Genomic DNA, 25,724 nt, shown 5'->3' with positions numbered 1-25,724 from the left:
ACCAATTTTAATGTTGCTATATGTTTCAGGTTTGAAAAGTGCTGGAATTTAGGTTTAAGTACTTTTAACTTAATTATGTTTAACATGCTGGGAAATATTGAAATGAACCTTGAAAGTGGCGTACAAGTGCTTGAATTCCACCTTATAAAGGTGTATGAACCCTGAAAACGTGACTTTGTTCATTACGCTGAAGCGCGGCGCGAAGTTACAAAATTCGAGAGGTGCACGACCTCGCGAACCGACAGCGCGCGAGGCACTCGCGCACAAGCGGAGCCACAGCGATTACGTCATTTTCGCCGCGCGGGCCCTCGCGCCGCTCGCGAAGCGTCAACCAGGCAGGCTTGTTGTTGAGCGGGGGGTGGCGAACGTAAGTTGTTGAGCGGGGGTGGCAAACGTAACACTCGTTACGGAGTGTTTTTTCAATAGCCCTGAAATAAATGCTACGGTTTTGTTTTAGTCCGTATCCAGTTAATCAGGAATGAGATTGGGTCCGGCCAGGACTGCGTTCGGGTCCGGATCCGGACCGCGGTCCGCCAGTTGAGTACCCCTGATCTAGAACAATGATGACCTAACTCGATGATGATCTAGAACAGGTATCACCAAATGGCGGACCGCGGTCCGGATCCGGACCCGAACGCCGTCCTGTCCGGACCCAATCACATTCCTGATTAACTGGATACGGACCCAAATGCCAAAAAAATTTTAACGGGAGACTATATTTTAAACCGGAGAATTTATTTTCAGACGAGTGTTACGTTCACCACCCATTTGAGTGGTAAGTGGACCTAATCCAATGATAAACCTAATTTGAGTGGACCTAATCCAATGATAAACTAACCCAATGATGACCTAACCCAATGTTTACCTAACCCAATGATCCCCGAACCCAATGATGACCTAACCTAATGACATAATCCAATGATCCCCTAACTTAATTATGACCTAGAACAACGATGATCTAATCTGGTGATGACCTGACTCAATGATGACCTAACCCAATGATATCCTAACCTGACGATGACCTAACCCGATGATGACCTAACCCGATGATGAACAAGAACAATGATGACCCAATGATTACCTAGAACAATGAGGACCTAACCCAACGATGACCTAAAACAATGATGACCTAGAACAATGATGACCTAACCCGATCTAGAACAATGATGACCTAACTCGATGATGATCTAGAACAATGAGGACCTAACCCAACGATGACCTAAAACAATGATGACCTAGAACAATGATGACCTAACCCGATGATCTAGAACAATGATGACCTAACTCGATGATGATCTAGAACAATGATGACCTAACCCAACGATGACCTAAAACAATGATGACCTAACACAATGATGACCTAACCCGATGATGACCTAGAACAATGATGGCATAGGAAAACTGGCAGAATGTGTGTTACAGTACCTGCTCAGCTGTTGCCTTTGGGCATGGATGAATGAGCATGTTTGTCTTTGTGTGTGTGTGTGTGTGTGTGTGTGTGTGTGTGTGTGTGTGTGTGTGTGTGTGTGTGTGTGTGTGTGCGCATGTATTTGTGTGTGAGTGTGTATGCATGCGTGTGTGTGTGTGTGTGTGTGTGTGTGTGTGTGTGTGTGTTTGTGTGTGTGTGTGTGTGTGTGTATGCATGCATGTGTGTGTGTGTGTGTGTGTGTGTGTGTGTACAATACCAGGCATTTTGCTCAGGGTTGCACCTTATATTCCCTCTCAGACTTCACCTGCCAGCGCATCTGTTCAGCGGGGGAGATGAGGGCCACTGGGCCCCTGCCCGCCTCCGTCACCTAGGTGACTGTGTGCCACGGCAACCCCTGACTCTCTTCCCTTTTCTGCCCTGACCACATCCACTTCCTTTTTGCCTTTGCTGATAATTAGTCAGTGAGCAGCAGCCATTATCCACAGACTTGTGTGAAGCACTAAACCAGGTCAATGGTCCTGCTACAGAGCAAAAATACATGAGATCAATATGGATGAATCAAGAGAAGAAATGAGAGGAAAACGAGAGAGGCAGAACTGTTGTAGATTAACAAATATATCTGTGCTTTGGCCTGGAATGACCTCACCCCAACTCTCACCTGAAGACCCCCTCCTCCAAAATCTCACCCTCACATTACCCCTAGGACCTTAACCTAACCCTAGGACATCACCCAAGCCCTAAGACCTCTGCCTGACCTTAACCCTAAGACCTCTGCCTGACCCTAACCCTAAGACCTCTCCCAGATCTCTCCCTGACCTTAGGCTCTCTCCCTGACCCTAGGACATCATGCTCTCCCTGACCCTAAGACCTCCCCCTGACCCTAGGACCTCTGCCTGACCCTAAGACCTCTCCCTGACCCTATGACCTCTCCCTGACCCTAGGACACCACACTCTCCCTGGGTTCCCAGAAGTCTAGTGTACAGTGTTATGGCAGCTCACTCCATATGCAGAAATATTTGTCCTCTGCATCTATAACCATATAGATATTGCCCTCAGCCATAGTCCTCCTCCTCCTCTCTCCCTCTCTCTTCTTTCTCTCACTTCAGTCCTTCATTTTTCTCTCTTTCTATCCTCTCTGCTATACTAGTACAGCTCTATTCTCCATTTGATTCTGTCAAGGACAAAGCGCACAGTTTCAAGAGGGTTCCCATAGTAACAGAATATGTGTTGCTACTTTAGGGCGGTTTTAGTGCATTGTCTGCACCGTGGGGCTGCACAAAAGACAAGAGCTGACCAATAGCACGCGTCACCCCCTCCCCCCTCAAGAGCTGACCAATAGCACGCATCACCCGCTCCCCCCTCAGTCCAATGACGGCCTCTGGAATCCCTGCAGCGGTTCAGACGGTGTTCGCCCGCTGCCCCTGCCGTAGAGGAGTTACCTCGTTAACTGACTTGGTATCAACCTGAGGCGGCTCCTCCAATACCTCATTCTGTGTGTGGCCAAGCTGCTAACGCACACGCACGCTTATGACCCTCACCAAAAAGGCTGGAAGACACACTTTTCACATCCAGAGGTACAAACAATCACGGGAGATTTCAGGAGTCCACAACCGCTTTTCCCTTATATATCAAAGGCAAACATACACATTCATGCAATCAAATGTACACACACATGCACGAACACATACACACACCCATACCCACAACTGCACACATATGTGTACACATGCACACACACAGGCACGTATGTCCATAAGGACACCACTGTCTTTGGAACATCCTTTTCTACATAACTGGAATCCATTCACTGTGGAAACATCGAACACCAGCAATTCTCTTATAAGCCTTCAGGGATTTATAACCAGAACAAGAGGCAGTATTATCTGAACTGTACTGGTTTTACATGATATAAATACAATATACACAAACACTCATAAATATTAAAGCTGAACATTGCAGACTTTTTAGAGGTCAAGGTTTAAGTGAGACTGTGTGTGTGTGTGTGTGTGTGTGTGTGTGTGTGTGTGTGTGTGTGTGTGTGTGTGTGTGTGTGTGTGTGTGTGTGTGTGTGTGTAATATTCTTGGCAAGAACACATCTATCCCTAACCCTAATCCTAACCACCCTAACCCTAACCTTTAACCCTAACCTAACCTTACCTATCCCCTAATTCCTAACTCTCAACTGTCCAAACATGGTCACCTTCCTAAATGATTTCTGAGGTTCTGGTGTTCTGGACACCTTTCTCTTCCACAATAGTCATCACCCAGTTCTAAATATACACACCTAAAAAAGCCAGAAGCCCAGTAGTAGGCGGGTTAGCAGCGATACTGCGTGGTGAGTGGACGCATTCGTTATCGATGTGAGCCCGAGAGACGTTGGGGGAGCTGGGTGGTGAAGTGCTCCTTTAACTGGTGTGCGTGACCCTGCCCTGCTGGTCAGAGTGGGTGACAGGGCCAGGCAGTGTGTCGCTCAGCACGAGACGACCGCGACACAAAGCCTGCCCTGTGCTCACACACATCCTGCACGTCAGCCCCAAACAAAGCCACACAGCCAGACCAGTGTGGGCTAGATCAGTGATGGTGCACTCGGACGTGTTCCAGTGTAGATAATGTACAGGATATATTCATTCCACTATAGTGGAATGGTAACAAACTGTATAACGGCTGCTCTTACATTTCTTTGTCTGTTTGTTTGTTTGTGTTGTTTGTATTTTCCAGTGTTTCCTCTGTTGAAGTGCGGCATTATGACATGTTGCTATTTTCTCTCGTTGAAATACGTATTCAGACACCCTGGCACACTGAACCAGTTCCTCCGTTTCATAGCTGCCACACATCCAGCGTGCTGAGGGCTGAATGCTACAGCAGGTCAGCGTGTGCTGCGGAACTGGCCTGGTCTTCCACAGGCTGGTGCACACAGCGGGGCTGTGGGACGCAGGGCGGTGACATACGCTGCCGGGCCGCTGCTCATCCGGCCTACCATGCTGACCCATATATGACTCACACACTCCCAGAACATCGCCTGGACCACTTCTAACCTCCAAAAGCATGACACCCCACGTGTTCCCTGGTGCAGGCAAGGACACACACAGGATTGTGTGCATGCACAGTCACACACACACACACACACACACACACACACACACACACACACACACACACACACACACACACACACACACACAGGCCCACTGGCTTGTGTATACATGCACACACACACACACACATACACATACACACAGGCTCTTGTCCACACGCACACACACACACACACACACACAAAGACACTAACAGACACAAATATACACAGAGAACAGAGGAGGTCTTTGGCAGCCACAGCGGACTGTTGTACTGTTGTACAGTTGCCTTTCCAGCAGAGGGGTGAGCAATGCTCCACTTAGCAAGGGGCACAACATGTCCAGAAGGTTCATGTTCAAATCAGTCCGTACAATATCCAGAAGGTTCTCCACGGTACATGACTCGGCTCAGATAAACCCAGCAGCACACAAGAAATGTAGCATCCTTACCCAACAGAGGACAAACACAAGAGCGTCTTCACAGATACATTGCCTCCTTTTTCTTATTTTTTATAACATTATTAGGTTATTATTAACATTATTATTATTATTATTATTATTATTATTATTATTATTATTATTATTATTATTATTGTCTCCTGTGTAGGCATAACTTAACCTTAACGCTGAAGGATCCATTTAGCACTCAGCAAACATGTTACATGTTAATCAGATAATCAGACTTGATTTGTAGATCAACATTAAGTTACTTGTTCTCTCAGTAACATTTCCAGGAGACGGTGAATGTTTGCACAGTGTCAGTGTTGAAGGTATAACAACACAGAGCGTCCCGGAACAACGGAGACAGTTCAGGGTTTGAAGTCTCCTTCTCTCCTGTCCAGGCCGACACTAGCCACCTCACCAGCTCTGTCTGTCCCACACAAACACACACCCTCCACCATACAGCACAGCCCCACACGCTTGCTTAACTTTCTGAAATGATCAAGCGGGCGCACACATGCATTTGTGTGAACGCATACACACTCATGAAAAAGAGGACACTTCCTCTGTAGTGATGAACCACTCACAGGTGTGTGTGCTCGGCCATTCTTGCCCTCGGGGCCTGATAGCTATCAGCGATTTGCATGTCTATTTTGGTACACAGCTACACTGCAAACCTCACTCATCAAAACCTCACAGAAGAGGACTCAGCACTGGGTATGAACACCAGTACGTCTGCTGCACAGAGCTCCTCAGAGAGGGACACGCACGCTCCTGTCTCTCTCCACAGACAGACACCCTCTCCTGTCTCTCTCCACAGACAGACACCCTCTCCTGTCTCTCTCCACAGACAGACACCCTCTCCTGTCTCTCTCCACAGACAGACACCCTCTCCAGTCTCTCTCCACAGACAGACACCCTCTCCTGTCTCTCTCCACAGACAGACACCCTCTCCAGTCTCTCTCCACAGACAGACACCCTCTCCTGTCTCTCTCCACAGACAGACACCCTCTCCTGTCTCTCTCCACAGACAGACACCCTCTCCTGTCTCTCTCCACAGACAGACACCCTCTCCTGTCTCTCTCCACAGACAGACACCCTCTCCTGTCTCTCTCCACAGACAGACACCCTCTCCTGTCTCTCTCCACAGACAGACACCCTCTCCTGTCTCTCTCCACAGACAGACACCCTCTCCAGTCTCTCTCCACAGACAGACACCCTCTCCTGTCTCTCTCCACAGACAGACACCCTCTCCAGTCTCTCTCCACAGACAGACACCCTCTCCTGTCTCTCTCCACAGACAGACACCCTCTCCTGTCTCTCTCCACAGACAGACACCCTCTCCTGTCTCTCTCCACAGACAGACACCCTCTCCTGTCTCTCTCCACAGACAGACACCCTCTCCTGTCTCTCTCCACAGACAGACACCCTCTCCTGTCTCTCTCCACAGACAGACACCCTCTCCAGTCTCTCTCCACAGACAGACACCCTCTCCTGTCTCTCTCCACAGACAGACACCCTCTCCTGTCTCTCTCCACAGACAGACACCCTCTCCTGTCTCTCTCCACAGACAGACACCCTCTCCTGTCTCTCTCCACAGACAGACACCCTCTCCTGTCTCTCTCCACAGACAGACACCCTCTCCTGTCTCTCACTATTTTGCTCCATTTTGTGTCACCAAGAGCCTCTCGCATTGTTAAAAAAGTTTAATGATTTCTAACAATGTTTAGAAGTGAACTTAGTGAACTGAGTCTTGAGAGAAGGTTTTAGAGTCCTGAGAGAAATCTTGCTTTAACCACCCATTCACCAGCAGGAACACCAGCCCATGACACAAGCTGCTGGCGTGGTATTCATCATTCTCGTTTTGAATAATTACCTTAGACCAATTACCTCATTATGAATTATTCAGTTCTATTAACAAAGCTTAGAAACCACAGTGTAACCCGCAGTATAACAGAGGCACGGAAGATGCCATGAGCCAGTTCTTACATGATTCCTGCTTACTGTCACACCATCACTGGCAATGTAGGGTGCAACAAAGCCCCAGAACTTCTGCTGTACATGATAATAATCTAATAATATAAGATACAGTACCTGTGCCTTCTTCTCTCAGTGGTCCGTGTGTTTATCCAGATAGACACACTCCTCACACACCCTGTTTGTGAGAGAGATGGAAGAGACTATATTAAACAAATTAGCACAAACACACACACCCACACACGAGCGCACATGCACAAACAAACAACACATACACCTCTAGAGGAAGTGGCAGCCATGGGCTTCTCTTTAGGTTCTTTACATTGTCAACACTGAAGAGGCAGTGACTGCCTGAGCCTGTTCCAGCATATCAACAGTAGCACTCCCAGCCCTTCAGGTGGCGACGATGAGAGCGTCCACCATTGCTCTGTCTCCCTCTGTCCTCCGCCCCCCTGATCCCACGTGAAAGCCCCCTTCACTGAAGCCCTGCTCCATGACACGCCACAGGGAGAGAGAGAGAGAGAGAGAGAGAGAGAGGCTCTGACAAGAATTGAAAGTCATCCAGTCTCCTGACAGCCTGCCTTCTGCCCACTCTCTCTCTCTCCCTCTCCCTCTCTCCTTCTTTTCCTCAGCTACGTCTGTACCCAGCCCTTCCCAGACCAGCTGCCCACCTGACACAGCATCCTCCACCTCCCTGCTCCACCTCCCTGCTCCAGTGAGGGGATCCTGGGGGGCCAGAGGGGTCCAAATCTCTGCTCTGCTGTGTCAGTCGTACGAAAGTCTGTAGTGCCAGACCGATATCCCCTCACGCTCTGTACAGAGAGATATTCCCCACCTACTGTATGCAGCCCTCCCTCTCTCTCTGTCCTTTCTCTCTCCTCCCTCTCTCTCTCTCTCTCTCTCTCTCTCTCCCTCTTACGCTCTTACTCTCTCTTTCGTTCTCTCCAGATAACCTCGCATGCTCAGAGAAAGCAGCACAGCGAGAGGAGGGAAAAGATGATCATCACGTTTCTTCAGCATAAGCAGTCAAGCTCCGATTGGCCAGTTAGTGGGGGGAGGCGTCAGTCGTGGGAAACGCAGGCAGGCAGTGGCTACAGTGAAAAGCAGAGACAGTAAAGTAGGTCTCAGCTGTCCCTGCCGCCGCAGAGTGAGAGGAAAGAAGGCTGAGTGAGAGAGGGAGGGGGAGAGAGAGAGAGAGAGAGAGAGAGAGAGAGAGAGTGCCTCTTTTTGAAAGCAGGAAGAAGGGGAGGCCGCGAGTGTTTCCTGTTGTGCAGCTGAGGCAAGCACAGACGTCACATACAGCACAATCTGGCAAGATCTCAGTTCAGACACATTCGCAGAGCGGGACAAGTTCACCTACTCTGTCAGCTCGGCCTGACTCCCTGTGTGGTTCAAACTAAGATTAGCTAGGCATAAGGTTTCAAGATTTCAAATAGCTTTGGTATAAAATATAAGAATTCACAATGTGCTATTATACCTGTATTAAAAAAAGAGAAGGTTGTTGGGTGTCATGGGTTTCTATACTAATGTAAGATCAGTTCACTTGTTCAAGATCTAACTGTTCGATTTGTTATTGTGTTACTTGTGGATTCTACCGGTCACCCTACGTTCATATATACACTACATTTTCTTTCCAAACAGCAACGGGTATGCTCAAGTAATGCAGGACGCCACCCAGGCCTGTGTGCAGGATGCCATGCAGGACGCCACCCTGGCCTGTGTGCAGGACGCCACCCTGGCCTGTGTGCAGGACGCCATGCAGGACGTCACCCTGGCCTGTATGCAGGACGCCATGCAGGACGCCACCCTGGCCTGTATGCAGGACGCCACCCTGGCCTGTGTGCAGGACGCCATGCAGGACGTCACCCTGGCCTGTATGCAGGACGCTATGCAGGACGCCACCCTGGCCTGTATGCAGGACGCCATGCAGGACGCCACCCTGGCCTGTATGCAGGACGCCATACAGAGCTTCCAGCTCACCAAGCCTCTCGTGTCAACGCAGCACTGCTGCACCGTTTAGCAAAGTTAACCACAACTGGTGCAGCACGGCACTCTGGGTGTGTTTTGCTCTGCAGACGGGTGTGCAGCCTTCGCACAAACACGTCCAACACAAATGCAGAAGCAGAAGCAGAATGCAAAGTGCAATGCAAATCCATCAGTGTTACTGAGCCGTGGAGCAGAACGGCATGCAGGACGCCACCCCGGCCTGTGTGCAGGACGCCATGCAGGACGGCGCCCTGTAGAACTTAACACGGCACTAAAGGGAAGCCCACTGTATCTGGATCACATTCCAGAGCTCAGGAAGAGACCTCAGCGCTGGCCAGTGAGGACACCCCATTGCCGGGAGACAGTGAGCCAGGACAGCCCACGTGTATGTAGAGAGGGTGTTATATTTACGAGGTGCTACACAGAAACTTCTGTCTCCTGAAGGAAAGGCATAGTACTAAGGAGGCTTCCCTTTGTCACGCAACTGGGCCTTATGATAAATTAACTCACAGCAATGCTGCCAAAAGCTCATGTGTCACAGATATTAACTTAGTGACATTAATGAAGATCTGTTTATATGTCTTGCTGAATTTACAGTGCAACTGTATGGTCACTAAGCATCACAAATGCCATCACAAACATCAGAAACATCAGTTATTTTTATAGACAAACTACCAATGCTACTTGTCAATTGAATGATGATTTGTGCCGGGTGTATTAAAGGTGCCCATCAGACCTGATGTATTAAAAGGTGCCCACCAGGCCTGGTGTATTAAAGGTGCCCATCAGGGCTGCCCTTCACCTCAGTGGTTTCTAGATGGGTGGTTCTGAAGTGTTGCTGTTTTTGCCAGCTATGCCAGAGATAAATATACCTCCAGTTAAGAACAGCAGCACAACTCTTACCCAGAGTCAAAATAATTCACAAAGTGGACTTTAAATAACATGTGGACACCCCTGATGTATTCTACTGCTCTGTACATTTTTAGAATGACATCATCAGGATTATCTGTGCCATACAGCACACATACCCGTAATGCAGAGAAGAGAACAGCCCCTGTCATATACTGTCATTGTCATGTAGCCTAACCTAGAGGTGCTACACTTATGTAAACACGACACTGGAGAAATGGTTTTGAGCTGATATCCTGGTTGCAGTCTAGATGTTTAATCAAGATAGTAAATTAACGGATCTGACAACAACCTTTAAAAACGCCTGCACTTCATTTCTTGCATATTTTGACAGAATATGTTCCAGGTTCGTAGATTCTTAACAAACTTATATAAAATATTCACGATAATATTTAGGCCACATATGTAAAAACAAATGATGATTTTCAGCAGTTGATTTAGATTTTTATGTTTCTCAACTATTATCCTCATTATATCTCTCTCATAATGTCCTTCCGTTAAAAAGGTCAGGATCCAGGATACTTCAGAATGATTTAACAAACAACCTAAGTCGTTTATTAGACTAGAGTAGACAATGCTTTACCAGCCGAGTTTATATATATAAATATTTTACTATTGCACAGTAAACAACAAGCTATATGGGAAAAAAACACAATGTTCTCAGTTTCAAAACATTACATGTTCCGCAAGGACTCTGCGTGCATGGCCCGCCGCTGTTAGAGAGCCTCCGGTGACGGAGAACACGTCATGGAACATTCCCGGAACGGGCCAACGTCCCACCCACGTTCTCCCTCGCACACACACACACACACACACATACACACACACGCGCACGGAGAGGTGCTGGCGAGCTACACCGATACAGGGATCGCGGCACCTCACACACCATACGACAGCTTCACCGAACGCAACCGTGTGGAATAACTGTAACCCGTAAATGCCGCCACGGTGCATTGAACGTACACATATCACGCGCTCTGCACGGGCTGTGCGGATTCTTCAGTAGATTACGCAACATTCCCGATCGGCAGGCAGGCAGCTGGGTATTCCCCACAAATGTCAGCAAGCACGAGATCATCGCTCGCAATTCCCGATCCACAGAACAACGGCACGATTTCGGTTCCTGTTAGACGGACGTACGCGGAGTCCCTTACCGTGTCACATAACCTTTCGGGCATCCAAACCCGTCCACAACATCCTGAGGAATGTCAGTCTTCTTCACTCAGTAACGATCGCTTCCTCGCCCGGTCAGACGTCTGATGAGATGAATAAAATGACACCGCGAGATAACGCGTTTGCAAAAGTCAACCAAGTGACACGAAAGCGCTCGCGCGTCGCTTCTGCGTCTCGTTCCTGGAGTGTTCAGGGTAAATAGTCCTGTTCGTTGCGGCTTGTTCCTGCTTCTGAACGCAGAAGCGAGACATGGAGTTTGCGATGGGGGACAGACAGGGTTATTCCTGGCACCACTTCCCAGAATAGAAAAGCGGCGCGCGAGAGAGAGAGAGAGAGAGAGGGAGAGCGCGCGCGAGAGAGAGAGAGCGACAGTAAAAGGCGAGCGTGTAGTGTTTGGCCCGTGACGTCATCGGATCCCCCAGCGTGTCCCAGAGAGAGGCTGATCCCGTGCAGCGAGCGGTGGGAGGGGGCGGGGCAGGGTGAGGGGGGGCGGCGGGGGGCGGGGCCGGCCCGGGGGGTGGTGTAACCGAGACCGTTCGGCCTCTGCTCACCTACAGTACTCCCCGATGGAAGGGAACTCCCTGGCCGGAGTTCACCAGAGCCAGACGCGACTGAAGTCTCGGAGCCACAGCTTTAACCGTAGGGACGCCATTATATGACTGCATATTTTTAATATGCATGCCTGCAGTCATGAAGTTCGTTTGTAAATATGGTCGTTTTGTTTCTCCAGATTTAGATTTGTCTTTTTGAGAGTTCTTAGCCCAGGATTACACGGCCCCAAAGACTGCAATCTGTTCCAAAAATAAAACAAACCAGGACAGAATTCTTGGATTAAAAGGGCCTTCCTGCTTTAAGACACTGCACATTAAAAAACATGATTTATAGAAAATGCACAACAAAAGACGGATTAACTAACATTCTCAGCAGCCACTTAGCATAAGTAGGTGGAAGGGTTTGTTTGAAAAGATGTTTAAATGAGCTTTTATTCTGAAGGGCAGCTTCATGGAGAGCTTAGGCCTGTGTGTTTGAACTGCACTGTCTATTGTACTAAGTGGATTATGGCCAAAGTGGTTTATGTTTCCAGCAACATGTCTATGATCACATCAACTGGGCAACCACTTCATGGTGGTTCTCTAGAGCACACGTTAGGGCTGTTCTCTAGGGCTGTTCTTTAGAGCACAACGCAGGTATTCTATAGAGGCAGACTCCCCTTTCCAGTAATCACCAGCAGAGTAAATGTGACCTCTGGCAGTGGCGATAGCTGTTATCACACCATGGACTGTGCAAGTGCCACTCTGATCTGCACTGGAAGTACCTGCACAGTTGAGGAACTATATCACTGCAATTAGTCAAACCTGGATTAGGATACGACTCAAAGTGATCTGAATTAATGTCTTACTGGCAAGAATACATCACAAAGAATCATGTAAGGTTACATATATTTAAGATACACTCCTTGTTCGTGTAGTAACAAGCAATCTCCTCAAGTGTCATGGATCTTAATATGCGCCTTTCTGTAGAGGCACAGGCTTATCAGGAATCAAAGGCATGCCCAGACTAACACACACACCAGCGTACCTCCAACCCTGGTGCTCACTTCCTGCCATGCCTCAACTCTGAGAGGTCTTTCACTACTCTATCTCACTTGCGCACACACACACACACACACACACACACACACACACACACACACACACACACACACACACACACACACACAACACGCTGCTTACTCATTGAGAGCAGACACTCCTTTCGCTTTATCCAGTTCTTGTTTTTGTTCCCCACAGTAATCTGCTGTCTGTGAAAGGCCCTCACATGCCTGTGAGTAACCTCACCCTCACCACCGCGTCACTGTCAGGAATCCCAGGATCTGTCCGCTCAGCTTCTTTCCAGGAAATGACATCAGAGCATGTTCTAAAGGACTGTTCTGTCTCAGCTATAAGGTGGACAGGTAATGAGGCTTGACGGTGAATCCTGGCCTTTTGTGTCTGAAGGACAGGGAGGACAGGGAGACACACCTGAGGACCTGAATACCCAGCGCTGAAATGACACAGACACAGAGGTCACTCTCAGGTCAAAGGCACAGGGGGCGGGGCATGAGGGCAAAGGGGGAGGAGCATAAAGCTATGGGATTGGGTGCTTGGTGCAGGGTATGGAGACATGGGGACACAAGGCAAGGTGAGGGGGTTTGGGGATGGGCGCAGGGTATTGTGGGTGGGACATAGGTCCCAGAAGGGTGAGCTGGGACTGACCTATTTATCTTTAGGACAACACAACGAAAGAGACCATCGCATGAATCAAATATTTTTAAGCACCTCCCCCTTTACCCTGTATTGTTTTATATTCCATTTAAATCTGGAACAAAGACCCTCTAGTGGCTGAACAGCGACAACGTAACAATATTTGTGAGGACTGATTAACCCTGACTGAGAAATTGCAGGTTGATCAATTCACATGATTGTATTGAATTGGCTTTCATGTATTGTTTAACTCTTGATATTGTAATATTTTTTTATTACAGTGTTAATTTTTTTCATAAGAGCATCTGAGTTGATAAAAAATAATTAATAAATGTTAGATTGTTTTCATATTAGCTGGGATCACTGTGACGATTGATCAGGCAGGCTGTATCCTATCGGCCTTGAGCAGGGCAACTATCTTAGTGTATATGACCTTCATATATTGGGGCAGATGTGTGGAGGCAGAGTTCTCTTCATATTCCTGAGTTGAAAGCCCAAGTGCTAGCTCGTATGTCCTGTGGGAACATTTGGGGTGTTTGAAGTTGAACGAGTGACAGAGAGCAGAAACACAGTGTGACAGTGATGAGGTCTGCTGCCTTCAGCTGGGCCTGTTGTTTGGTCTCTGAGAGCTGACAGGTTAAACGTCACATCTGTTGATTAAAGCAGCTGTTGTCGGCTCCGCGGGGATTGCTGCTGACTGCATGCTCTCAGTTCAGAGAGCAACAATGGACACATTTCTTGACACGGGAGTCTCCTGCAGAGAAGGTACCTCTCCTAGGGGATCCCTGCTGATGAATGCTACTTCTGGAGGTAGACATCCTGCACAAGGTAGTGGACAAGGTAGTGTCCTGCAGGTCCTGCCGTAGACTTGTTTTTGCATATTCATATGTCAACTGTCATGACATGAAATATTCATATTAGGGAAAGACTGGAAATCTATGGACCCAACGAGTCTGCTGTCCAGATGTTCAATCTGTCCATAGCACCAGTAATTCCATTAATGAAACATTGCATACATTGTATAGTATTGAAATGGACAAATACAAATTCTAACAAATTTCACATTTTATTGTGAACATCATAACCAATCAGTTCAGAATAATGTTCTGCAGCTGAATTAAGCTAATTGTGCAAAATTATGCTGTCTAAATGGTCAAACTAACAAAAGTCTTTTCAAGTCTTGAACTTTCACATCATCACATCAAAAGTTCACCAGTGTGATTTACAGTAATGTATAACAACACATGTTGGTATCACAGCACGCCGGTATCACAGCAGAAGGAGTTCTCAATGTTCTGTAGCCTTTCTTCGCTGCATGACTGGACCCCATGACTGGACTTAATGAATGGACCCCATGACTGGACCCCATGACTGGACCCCAACTGGATACCATCCTGATCGATGGAGGGAATAGAAAATAAATGACTACTAAATAAATAACTACTGATTTTGTTCATTTTGAACAAGCCCTTGGATGTGTGTGTGTGTGTGTGTGTGTGTGTGTGTGTGTGTGTGTGTGTGTGTGTGTGTGTGTGTGTGTGTGTGTGTGTGTGTGTGCATGTGCCCTAGCATGATCTGTATGCTCAGTCATTTTGAACAAGCCCTTGGATGTGTGTGTGTGTGTGTGGGTGTGTGGGTGTGTGTGTGTGTGTGTGTGTGTGTGCATGTGCACATGGTGCATGTGTGTACACATGTGCATGTGTGTATGAGCTAACCTACGTGATGCTTCATGGAGGATGGGATCTAGGGCAGAACCTGTTACAGCTTTAGTCAATGCAGTGTGTGCTAGGGCAGGATGTTACAGCGTTAATCAGTACAGTGTGTGCTAGGGCAGGATGTTACAGCGTTAATCAGTAGGAGTGTGCTAGGGCAGGATGTTACAGTGTTAATCAGTACAGAGTGTGCTAGGGCAGAGTGTTACAGCGTTAATCAGTACAGTGTGCTAGGGCAGTATGTTACAGCGTTAATCAGTACAGAGCATGCTAGGGCAGTGTGTTATAGCGTTAATCAGTACAGTGTGCTAGGGCAGTATGTTACAGCGTTAATCAGTACAGAGTGTGCTAGGGCAGAGTGTTACAGCGTTAATCAGTACAGAGCGTGCTAGGGCAGTATGTTATAGCTTTAATCAGTACAGAGCGTGCTAGGGCAGTATGTTACAGCGTTAATCAGTACAGAGCGTGCTAGGGCAGTATGTTATAGCGTTAATCAGTACAGAGCGTGCTAGGGCAGTATGTTATAGCGTTAATCAGTACAGAACGTGCTAGGGCAGTATGTTATAGCGTTAATCAGTACAGAGCGTGCTAGGGCAGTATGTTATAGCGGTAATCAGTACAGAGCGTGCTAGGGCAGTATGTTATAGCGCAGTAGCGAACCGTGACCTTTAAACCTGGGCCCGCTACCCCCCCCCCCCCCCCCCCCGAAAAAAATTGTTTCCTTTCTTACTAAACTGCAATAAAGAATAAAGAAAAACAGACGACAGTACAGCTTTAAAAACGGAATAAACAATAATATCTGTACTAGATAACGTCTTAAGCAAAATAAGTTTCCAAACAAAAAAAGGTTCACGTGGTTCTCGGAAGCGGAATATGTAAACAGCGCGCACGAGGACGTCAAAGGGATGAATCGAAACTAGCTAGCGGTGGTGCTAACGACAGCTAGCGTCACCACAGCGGGCGGAAATTATCATACAGTTAAGCCCGCCCACTAAGAGAGAAGATATGATTGGTCAATTTTGCTGTCATTTGAAACTGGTATTGCGCTGAATTATAACTGCCAGGCCCTCTGTAAACGAACAGCAGGCGTCCTGATAGGGGGAGACACAGGCTCACAGGCTTCCACTTAACCCCTCACCTTCCAACACAGATTGAATAGACACGATTGAATAATTTATTTGCTTATATTCTTGTAATTGTTTAGATGTCGATTGTCAAACTGTAAGTAGGTAAAATAAAATTGGATAATTATTTAAGAATATTTTAGGCCCTCTGAGAGGGCGTAGAGGGCCCTGACGGTTCCCCACTGTTATAGCGTTAATCAGTACAGAACGTGCTAGGGCAGTATGTTATAGCGTTAATCAGTACAGAACGTGCTAGGGCAGTATGTTATAGCGGTAATCAGTACAGAGCGTGCTAGGGCAGTATGTTATAGCGTTAATCAGTACAGAACGTGCTAGGGCAGTATGTTATAGCGTTAATCAGTACAGAACGTGCTAGGGCAGTATGTTATAGCGGTAATCAGTACAGAGCGTGCTAGGGCAGTATGTTATAGCGTTAATCAGGACAGAGCGTGCTAGGGCAGTATGTTATAGCGTTAATCAGTACAGAACGTGCTAGGGCAGTATGTTATAGCGGTAATCAGTACAGAGCGTGCTAGGGCAGAATGTTAGTGCCAGCAGGATTATTAACCGTCTAGGGTTTCTTTTACCACATGCAACAACATTACTTCAGCTCTCAGCCAGACAAGCAGACAGTTATGACCGGTCTTGCTTGAGAGTAGAAATTGTTTTCATATTTGGTGATTGATACTGATACTGTAAGACTTTACAAACCTGGTGATTAATGCTGATACTGTGTGACATTTCAGCAGATTCAGAAGAGCTGCAAAGGGCTTTAAAGCTAGGGTTACTGCCTAGATTTTAATGCAGTAGTGGTTATGTCTTGTCTAGGATTATACCTTATCTGAGATTATACTATATCTTAGATTATATCTTACCCCGATTGCAATTGTTTGTGCAGTCCTGCACATGCTCTCTAAGAGCTCCCTGTCCTGAGCGGGTCCCTCCTCAATGCCAGGTGGTGCCTTCAGCTAGGACATGGAGAGTGGGGGATGGTTCAAGTTTACTTGCTACCAGATCAAATCTGGAGGCAATTGCCATGGATGAATACATACTGGGTCTCATTATTGGACCAAATTAGCATGGGGAGCTTTTCACGAGTCTACATCTAATTATGACCAAGCCAAGCACCAGACAAGCAGGCAGCCAAATGTGGATCCTTCTTCCCTCATCATTGGACTGATTATCTAAACTCTGATGCTTCCAAACAGGTTTGAGCTACAGAGTCAGGCATCAAAGCCCTCTGGGACTATTAACCCACACTGGAATGAGGATCCAGACACAGCCAGACACAGCCAGAAACCACCAGACACAGCCAGACACAGCCTGCATGCAATATATGTATGTGATTTGTGAGGGGAGGTAACTAAGGCACTAGTGAGTGGGAAGGTAACTAATGTACTAGTGAGTGAGGTAACTAAAGCACTAGTGAGTGAGGAGATAACTAGGGCATTAGTGAGCGGGGAGGTATCTATTGCACTAGTGAGTGGGGAGGTAACTAGTGCACTAATGAGAAGGGAGGTAACTAGGGCACTAGTGAGTGGGGAGGTAACTAGGGCACTAGCATGGACTACTTCCATGTCAAATTGATTAATTCTTGGAAATGTATGTTATAATTTTTTTCCTAATTATTTATGTTCAGTACAATTTAAACCTGATAATCTGGTTTGAGGAAAACAAAAAATATGAAAATTAAAGAATATTTCAGAAAAGTTATTAAACATTTTGGACTTCCACTCAGGACAGTTACAGTCAACAGTGACAAACAACAATCAAACCTTAAGCAAGGATGATCTATTATTAATGATCCATTATTAATGATCTATTGTTAATGATCCATTATTAATTATCTATTATTAATGATCCATTATTAATGAGCCATATTTAATGATCCATTATTAATGATCATTACATGTTTTTCATGCTGCCTTGTGGCCATGGTTACTGTTGTCCTCGCTGTTGGGTGGTCTGATGGACATTTGTGACTGAGGCCATTAGACTGATTAATTAGACTAACCTTTTGATCTTTGTATGAGTTTTGTGGTGAGGTATTTGTATGGGTTTTGGGGTGAGGTCTTGATCTTCAGTTTTTGGGGGTGATCTGGGTCTTGAGCACTGTGGCCTTGCTTTGGGTTTTGTGGGGAGTGGTCTTAGTCTGGGCCCCAATGTGATGTTCATTGGCTTTCTGAGAAGTTGCTGACCAGCATATTTACTCTTATAATTAGCAATAAATAGGGAGAAAATGTATGCTAATTAAATACACTAATTAGACACATCTGTCTGTAGTAAATGTTGAACAACACCACTCCGACTCCTTATTCACTTGTCCTGTTATTACACCAGTATAAAAGGTGGTGGGCAACTTTCTAATATTCTGGGTGTGTCCAGTTTTCATATTCACAGAATTTGGATTCCTAATGAGGGTAAGTATAGGCATACTTCTGCATCAAGTAAATTATTATTCAGAAAGCAAATTATTATTCAATATAGAAAGAAAAACTATTACGTTTAATTGACTAAATAAAACTGCTTTCATTATTTTGACTTAAGGAGCCATTTATGCAGATTCAGATAATTCCAGAAGGTTGCATTTTCCTAACAGGAATATGAACTAATCATTTAATGGAAATAAGCCTGATTTTTAGAGCAATGCATTTCAGCAAAGTGCTTCTGAATTCGTAGCTGGAAGACCCAGTTTATATATGAAAATGCAGGTGTTTAAATTATAGCATTCATTCCATGGGTTTCTCAAATTCCAAGTGTAGATCAGTTCTTTATATGCAAATTTCTTTACTTCAATGTTCCCATAGCAACAACTAACATTGCAAAAAATAGAATCATTAATACAATGTCCATTACTATTAAAATAGTTTGCCACTGGGCAGATCCTTAATTCTTGTGGTCCAAAGGTGTTCAACAGAGCAATCAGCAAGCCTTATCCTTATTTCTCCAATGTGAAGCTGATTACATATGACCAGTGTTGTGAATAACCAGTGTTATTTTTAACGGCGTTAGGTAACGGCGTAATTTTGTCAGTAACGGGATAATATAATTAATTACTTTTCGTTACAACGCCGTTGACGTTACTGGTCATTAAAAGCGGTGCGTTACTATATATTGATATATAAACAGTAATGCGAGCGGACCGCTGCCCAGGCTAGTGAGGAGTAACAGATCTCGATAGGTCACAGTTCTCGGTGTAACACCTGTTTAACTTAACAAGTCAGTAAGCGATTGGCTAAGGCAGCGTTATGGTAGCCAATCAGAGCCAGTGATTTTACACGCGTGCCGAAGCACACCAGTGACACACGACACAAATGGAGAAGAGGCAGAAATGGTGAGTCAAGAGCAAGCTGAAGAAAAATTTGCATTTTCAAGGTGGCGATATAAACATTATTTAAGAAAATACTTGAAGTTCCTGAATGTCTACCAGACTGGGTATTTGATTTATTTAATTAGGAATAGAGGTTTTATTGTGAAGTTTACTTCTGTTGTGAACAAACCAGTTGTCTCAGGTTGAGATAATTTAATTTAATTCACAATTGACAAAATATGGCACATTTCATTTCATTTTCAGAACACAAACAGCACACAGAGACGTTTTAAACTTTAGACAACGACGAGCACAGGACACTGCGCGAGCGCACATTAAATAGACAAACCACATTAGCCCCACGTGATTACGAGACGAGTCACAGGTGAGACAGATTATCACAAGACATAACCATAATCATGTAGATCCACAGATGCAGATGATGCACGTGGACAACGTAAACACATGCCCAAAAGGGAGGGGCCGGGGTCCTCAACGTGACAACTTTATATAGTGTAACTGTTTACTTTTGCTTTTTTTTTTTTTCAAAAAATCCTTATTCATTGGCATATAACTTTTTTTTAACTGTACAAATAGTGTACAGTGTAATACCAGGGAAAGCAAATAGTTGCTTTCCCTGGTAATGAGTTACTTTTATTATAGAGTAATTCAGTTACTAACTCAGTTACTTTTTTGAACAAGTAGTGAGTAACTATAACTAATTACTTTTTTAAAGTAACGTTCCCAACAATGCATATGACACCTTATGACCATATAGCACGTATAACGTATAACACCAAACGACACATGACACTATACGACCATATGGTGTATATGACCGTATGACCATATTACACCATTTGACCATATGACAACATGTATAAGAACCATATGACACAGTATGACCATATGACAATATGCATAAGCACCATATGTGTAAATGCCTCTTATTCCATTGTTGATGCACTGTTTTCAGCCTTATCCCACAACAATAGATTTATTTGTGTGCATCTGAATGTATAGTATTTGTGTGTATTTGTGTGTGTATTTGTGTGTGTGTGTGTGTGTGTGTGTGTGTGTGTGTGTGTGTGTGTGTGTGTGTGTGTGTGTGTGTGTGTGTGTGTGAGTGTCTGCGTGTGATATAGGTGTACCTGAGCCCTGGAAACTCACACACAGCCCACTGGAAACCAGCACATGGTACTAGCATCATTTGACTTATTTGAGTTGCAGCTGTAAACACCACAGGGCAGATGGCCATGCAGTCAGACAGTGTGAAGCCTACACTGACCACTGACCATACATCACAAGCTTTGCTGACCATACATCACAGGCTGTGCTGACCATATATCACTGGCTGTGCTGACAGTACATCACTGTCTGTGCTATACATCACAGGCTGTGCTGACCATACATCACAGGTTGTGCTGACCATACATCACAGGCTGTGCTGACCATACATCACTGGCTGTGCTATACATCACAGGCTGTGCTGACCATACATCACAGGCTGTTCTGACCATACATCACAGGCTGTGCTGACCGTACATCACTGGCTGTGCTATACATCACAGGCTGTGCTGACCATACATCACTGGCTGTGCTATACATCACAGGCTGTGCTGACCATACATCACAGGCTGTGTTGACCATACATCACAGGCTGTGTTGGCCATACATCACAGGCTGTGCTATACATCACAGGCTGTGCTGACCATACATCACTGGCTGTGCTATACATCACAGGCTGTGCTGACCATACATCACAGGCTGTGTTGACCATACATCACAGGCTGTGTTGGCCATACATCACAGGCTGTGCTGACCATACATCACAGGCTGTGCTGATCATTCATCACTGGCTGTGCTATACATCACAGGCTGTGCTGACCATGCATCACAGGCTGTGCTGACCATACATCACAGGCTGGAGCTCCAGTGCTTATCTCCAGCCTCCAACTACAGCAACTCAACTCCACCTGTCTGCTGGTGGGGAGGGACTTTCCACAGCATAATCCTATCTGGCCTTTTCTTGACCTAATACTGATTGTAATGATTGACATGGGTGTAGACTGTTGCCACTTCTCAACAAGCGAAGACTGAAAAAGGCAATCACAAACACCTTCCTCTGCATAGATGTTCTCTGTGCAGTTGATATTTTCACTATGACCATATCACTCCTTCAGATATTTTTTTTTATTTTACATGTTTAAAGAATCAGTAAATTAGTGTGACTGTTTCAATACGCTTACATAATGTTGTTACATTTTGACATTTGACAAGAAATACGTTTTCCAGATTCAATCTGGAGGTCATTACATTCTTTCAATCTCTTCTTGTTCAATAGACTAAAATAGACAATGATGTAAATTCAAACGCAACTAGAAACAATAGCGGAATGATTTTTAGCGTTTCATCCGGATATTTATTTAAACCTGAACTAGCTTCTACCCTACTGTTTTTTTTCCTTTGCTGTTTGCAGCATAAAAATAACGCACACTTACATAATCGGCACGAATAGACCGCTGTGGAGGCAGTTACTATGGCAACAACCTCCCCCTTTCCTGGCCACACTCTCGCGCACATCTCTTACGCCACCTCCTCCAGCATCTCGTCGCGCGGTTCGACCTCTTCCTCCCCACCGACACAGCATCCTCAGAATAACAGGATATTCCCTCTCGCGGACACACAGCGGGGAAAATGGCGCTCATTCCGTCCCAGATCCTAAGAGTAGCGATACTCTTGTCATATTTCTCCATCATCTGCAATTATAAAGCCATAGACATGCCCGCGCATCAGACATACGGTGGTAGCTGGAAGTTTCTAACGTTCATAAATTTGGTAAGTGTTCATCGCAATCGACGGCTGATTATTTATTTGAGAGCGAAATGTAGGCCTGTCGTCACAACCTGATATCATGGGCAGGCCCCAGCTAAAACGCAATCACAACGAATTAGCTTGTGCAAATATCTGTACTAATATTCTTGATACCATATGAACTGTCCTTCCACTGTGAGTCACAAAATAATATGCTGGATCATTTTGTGATAAGATCATCAACACAATGAACTTAACATCTTATTTCCAATGGCTCACAGTAAAAGGTTTATATTAAGTTAAACAAATACAACGCGTCTTTACTTTTTCCAGTTATTTGGATAAATATGAGATATGTCTTAACCATTTCCCAGTGTTTCTTGCGTGTAGAAACAGCTGTGGGTCACATCAGGTGCTTGTAGTTTATCCAGCGCACGCGCGCACACACACTGGCGCGTGTACTGTCCGTCTGCGAGCCGTTGAGTCACGTTTTCCACGTAAACAGCTCGTTTTACTTCCCGTTTAATCGTGATTTTAATAGAAATAGCGCTGAATGTGAACCAGCAATAAAGTTGTTTTGTTATTCTCTTATTTTGGCACTTCATTCTAAAAAAAAACACGTTCACGTATTGTGCTATAGGCTCTGTAGTTTGTGAGTGCGTTTGAAGCTTGCGCGGGTGTATAGACACACAGAGCTATGTAGATAAGTGAGCGTGTTGACATGCGCACCCCCAAATTACACGTTATTCTCAAAAAGTAAAGTTTTCTAAAAAGCACTGTAGCAGTTGACTACACGATCTACCTCTGAGTATAATAATAAAAAAAGCCTTTTAACATAAGTCTTTTAACATAAGTTGGTGTAGGTTTTCTGATGGACACGTGCATGCATTAACAAAACAGCTTAAATCAACTGAACTACAAACGAAAACCTGATGAAGTTCCTTCACTACACCTGTCAGGAATATATAACTTTTGATAAGTGTGGAATATTTGGTAATTTATTGTGACCCCAGTAACTTGTGGAAACTGTCACTGTTTGATGTGTTCTCTTTGGTGTCTTCCCACTGTGTGTGAACTATTATTAGAGCAGACAGTGAAGACGCATTAGCACAGAAGCACATCACTTTTTGGCACAACTTGTGATCTTTTCTAGGACAAACAGTCCCTTTCCCTGGGGAATCTGGGTGAGTCTGGCTGCAGTACCTAGACTCTTAGAAGTCTTCAACACAGTTGTCATCTTTACCCACTCTTTTTCTTCTTCTTCTTCTAATAATAATAATAATAATAATAATAACAGGGTTATGTGTCCACAGGGATTCTGTTGGCTGTGAGTTTTGTTTTGAAGGAGCTTTGTTCACTGAGTTCCTATTGGGCACTCGTAGGACGAGGTGCAGTATGGGGCCCCTACACACCTTTGGCCACACACTGTTGTATGGACCACGAGTCCCCAATAAATCGTAGCTGTTCCCCTGAACACATGCAGGTGCTCAGACTCGTATGTACTAATCTGAGATAATGACATTATCACAGCAAATAGCATTCCTGGCTAAACCATGCAACCTGAAGGTATATATTATATAAAGCATAACTGACCAGTATTATTCATGACTAGCACTTTTACTCATGGAAAATCCTTTGTGCAGCTGCCTGGTGTGTTTTAGAGGCTTCTGTTTAATAAGGACCAGAGGTTCTCAACACTTAATCCACAGACCTCACAGGGGCGTGTGTCTCAGTGCAAACAAAAATCATTATGGTTATTTCTAAATTCAAAACAAAACCGTTTTTAAGACAATGCCATGCTAGTAAATGATGTCATGCATGTTATATAGACTGGGCCTGCAGCTCAAACCAGTGAGTCTCCTGGCATCAGGAGAACGTGATTCTTATCCCATAACTGAAGACAAGAGTGAAAAGTGTGTGTGTGTGTGTGTGTGTGTGTGTGTGTGTGTGTGTGTGTGTGTAGTAGTAGTAGTAGTAGTAGTAATAGTAGCAGCGGTAGCAGTAGTATACTGTGACAGTCCTCAACTCAAACGTAAGAAAGCAATTTTCCAACTGGGAGGATAATGAGGAATAAAAAATGAAACAGTGAATTAACGAGATTCAAAGGAACAGTTTTTCATGTACTGGATTTCTTTGGATGAGAAAAAAGAGTGTGAATAATGCACACACCGCTTATGAATCTCTTCCCGATGATATCTCTTCTGGTATCACTGCTGATTTCGCTGCTGATATCACTGTTGAGTTAACTGAAAATGAAAATGGCTTAGGTTAAAAGCAAATATAATAATATGAAGTAGTCTAAGTGTTCTATCTGTATATGAAGTAGTATATAATTGATCGTGTTAATTCAATTGTGTAATAGCTTTCTGCTCTCTTACTGCTGTGAATGTCTGTATCGTTGCTACTTAAAATATAGTTACTTCCCATGACGCAGAATGAAGTATGTAAACTATGTTTACATAAAATTAGGAGCATTCAAATGTTTTTTACACCACATTTGAATTTAATTAGCAATTCTTCTTTCCCAGAATGTACTGCAGATATGCAGATAGCAGAAGCAAAAGAGTTGCTGTTTCTTAAATATCGCTAAGCAGGTAAACACACACTGCATGGCCAAACGGTGCTCTGTGGTCTCTCCAGTTCATACAGGCTGTGTTCTTTGGTGTGTGTGTCCTGACGGATCTCTCCAGCATCTTGACCAAAGGTGCTGCCAGCAGGGAACAGGAAAGGCAGTTACGGAAGCTGATTGGCCTGCGTGATTGGATGATGGCTGTGCTAGCCTTCCCTGTGGGAGTGGTAAGTGCCTTCACCATGACGATGGAAAAGAGTTTTTTTTTTAAGTCATTCGGATTGATTGAAAGTAATGTTTTTGTTTAACTGATAATGGAGCCCTAATGGTCCTTTATATAAAAGCTCATATTAGAAATAACTCATGGTAATGGAATTATGTTATGTTAAGTGCTAAAGTCACTGTAAGGCGTCGCTGTGTTAACATGGGGCAAAGAGACTGTACACAGTCATGAATGAACCACATTGTCAAGAGTTCCTTTCTTCCACACTTATGTCACTGACATTATGAAACCGTACAGTTTGACACGAAAACAGTGGCAACTATTCAAACCTTATTTCAGGCAGCCATCCAGCATGTGCATGCTGGATTCAACCAGCCAAACATCTTTAGCCTGACCACACTATTGTCGTTTGACTCATGTCCTCCACGATCGCTTTAAACTGTTCTTCCTGCATGACTCTTCTTAGCAAAGGCAACAGTTGTGCCCTAGAGCAAAAAAAAAAGTTGTATATATTTGGACAGATGTGAATGGAGCCCGCAGGCCCTGTGGGGTATTTTTTGGTAATCGTGTGGGGTATTTTTTGTGGTTATACAAAACCTAAATCATGTCACACATCTAATGTCAAGGATTTGGGGGAAGCAGTGTACGGAAGGCTCCCACACTTGTCCTGAGAGAAAGGCATTGTATGTTCTTTTGGCCAATGCCGATCTGGGCTTCGGTCTCACAAACCCCTTTGAGAG

General features: G+C 45.1%; 2 protein-coding genes and 1 long non-coding RNA gene across 11 annotated transcripts in view; 1 reads left to right on the top strand and 2 right to left on the bottom strand.

The window, feature by feature from the left end:
- Positions 1–11,377, bottom strand: part of hivep2a (HIVEP zinc finger 2a) — a 78,256-nt gene extending 66,879 nt beyond the window's left edge. For 2 of the 4 annotated variants that reach the window (XM_077017316.1, XM_077017314.1), the window contains exons 1-2: positions 10,971–11,377; positions 7,039–7,099 (exon numbers count right to left, since the gene is read on the bottom strand). The gene's annotated coding sequence lies outside the window, so the exon portion shown is untranslated. The other 2 variants (XM_077017317.1, XM_077017315.1) reach the window with 1 other exon arrangement.
- A 2,972-nt stretch (positions 11,378–14,349) lies between these two features.
- On the bottom strand, positions 14,350–22,310 carry LOC143523123 (uncharacterized). Its single transcript, XR_013133228.1, has 3 exons — positions 21,880–22,310; positions 16,944–17,036; positions 14,350–14,626 (listed from the first exon to the last, which is right to left on the bottom strand). It is a non-coding gene; the product is annotated as an uncharacterized LOC143523123 (long non-coding RNA).
- The window catches only part of aig1 (androgen-induced 1 (H. sapiens)), a 24,015-nt gene continuing 20,225 nt past the window's right edge, over positions 21,935–25,724 (top strand). The window contains exons 1-4 of one of the 6 annotated variants that reach the window (XR_013133227.1): positions 21,935–22,216; positions 23,278–23,376; positions 24,721–24,786; positions 24,883–24,954. Coding sequence is in view for 5 of the 6 variants with exons in the window: in XM_077017307.1 (XP_076873422.1) it covers positions 22,076–22,216; positions 24,833–24,988 (297 nt within the window). In the remaining variant the exon portion in view is untranslated. Of the gene's footprint in view, positions 22,217–23,277; positions 23,377–24,720; positions 24,787–24,832; positions 24,989–25,724 lie in introns of those variants that run through there. The other 5 variants (XM_077017311.1, XM_077017310.1, XM_077017307.1 and 2 more) reach the window with 5 other exon arrangements.

This window comes from Brachyhypopomus gauderio, chromosome 9 (assembly GCF_052324685.1).
Source record: "Brachyhypopomus gauderio isolate BG-103 chromosome 9, BGAUD_0.2, whole genome shotgun sequence".
NCBI classification, from domain to species: domain Eukaryota; kingdom Metazoa; phylum Chordata; class Actinopteri; order Gymnotiformes; family Hypopomidae; genus Brachyhypopomus; species Brachyhypopomus gauderio.
Note: the sequence above shows the minus strand (reverse complement) of the source record. Positions and strands in the feature narration are given on the sequence as shown.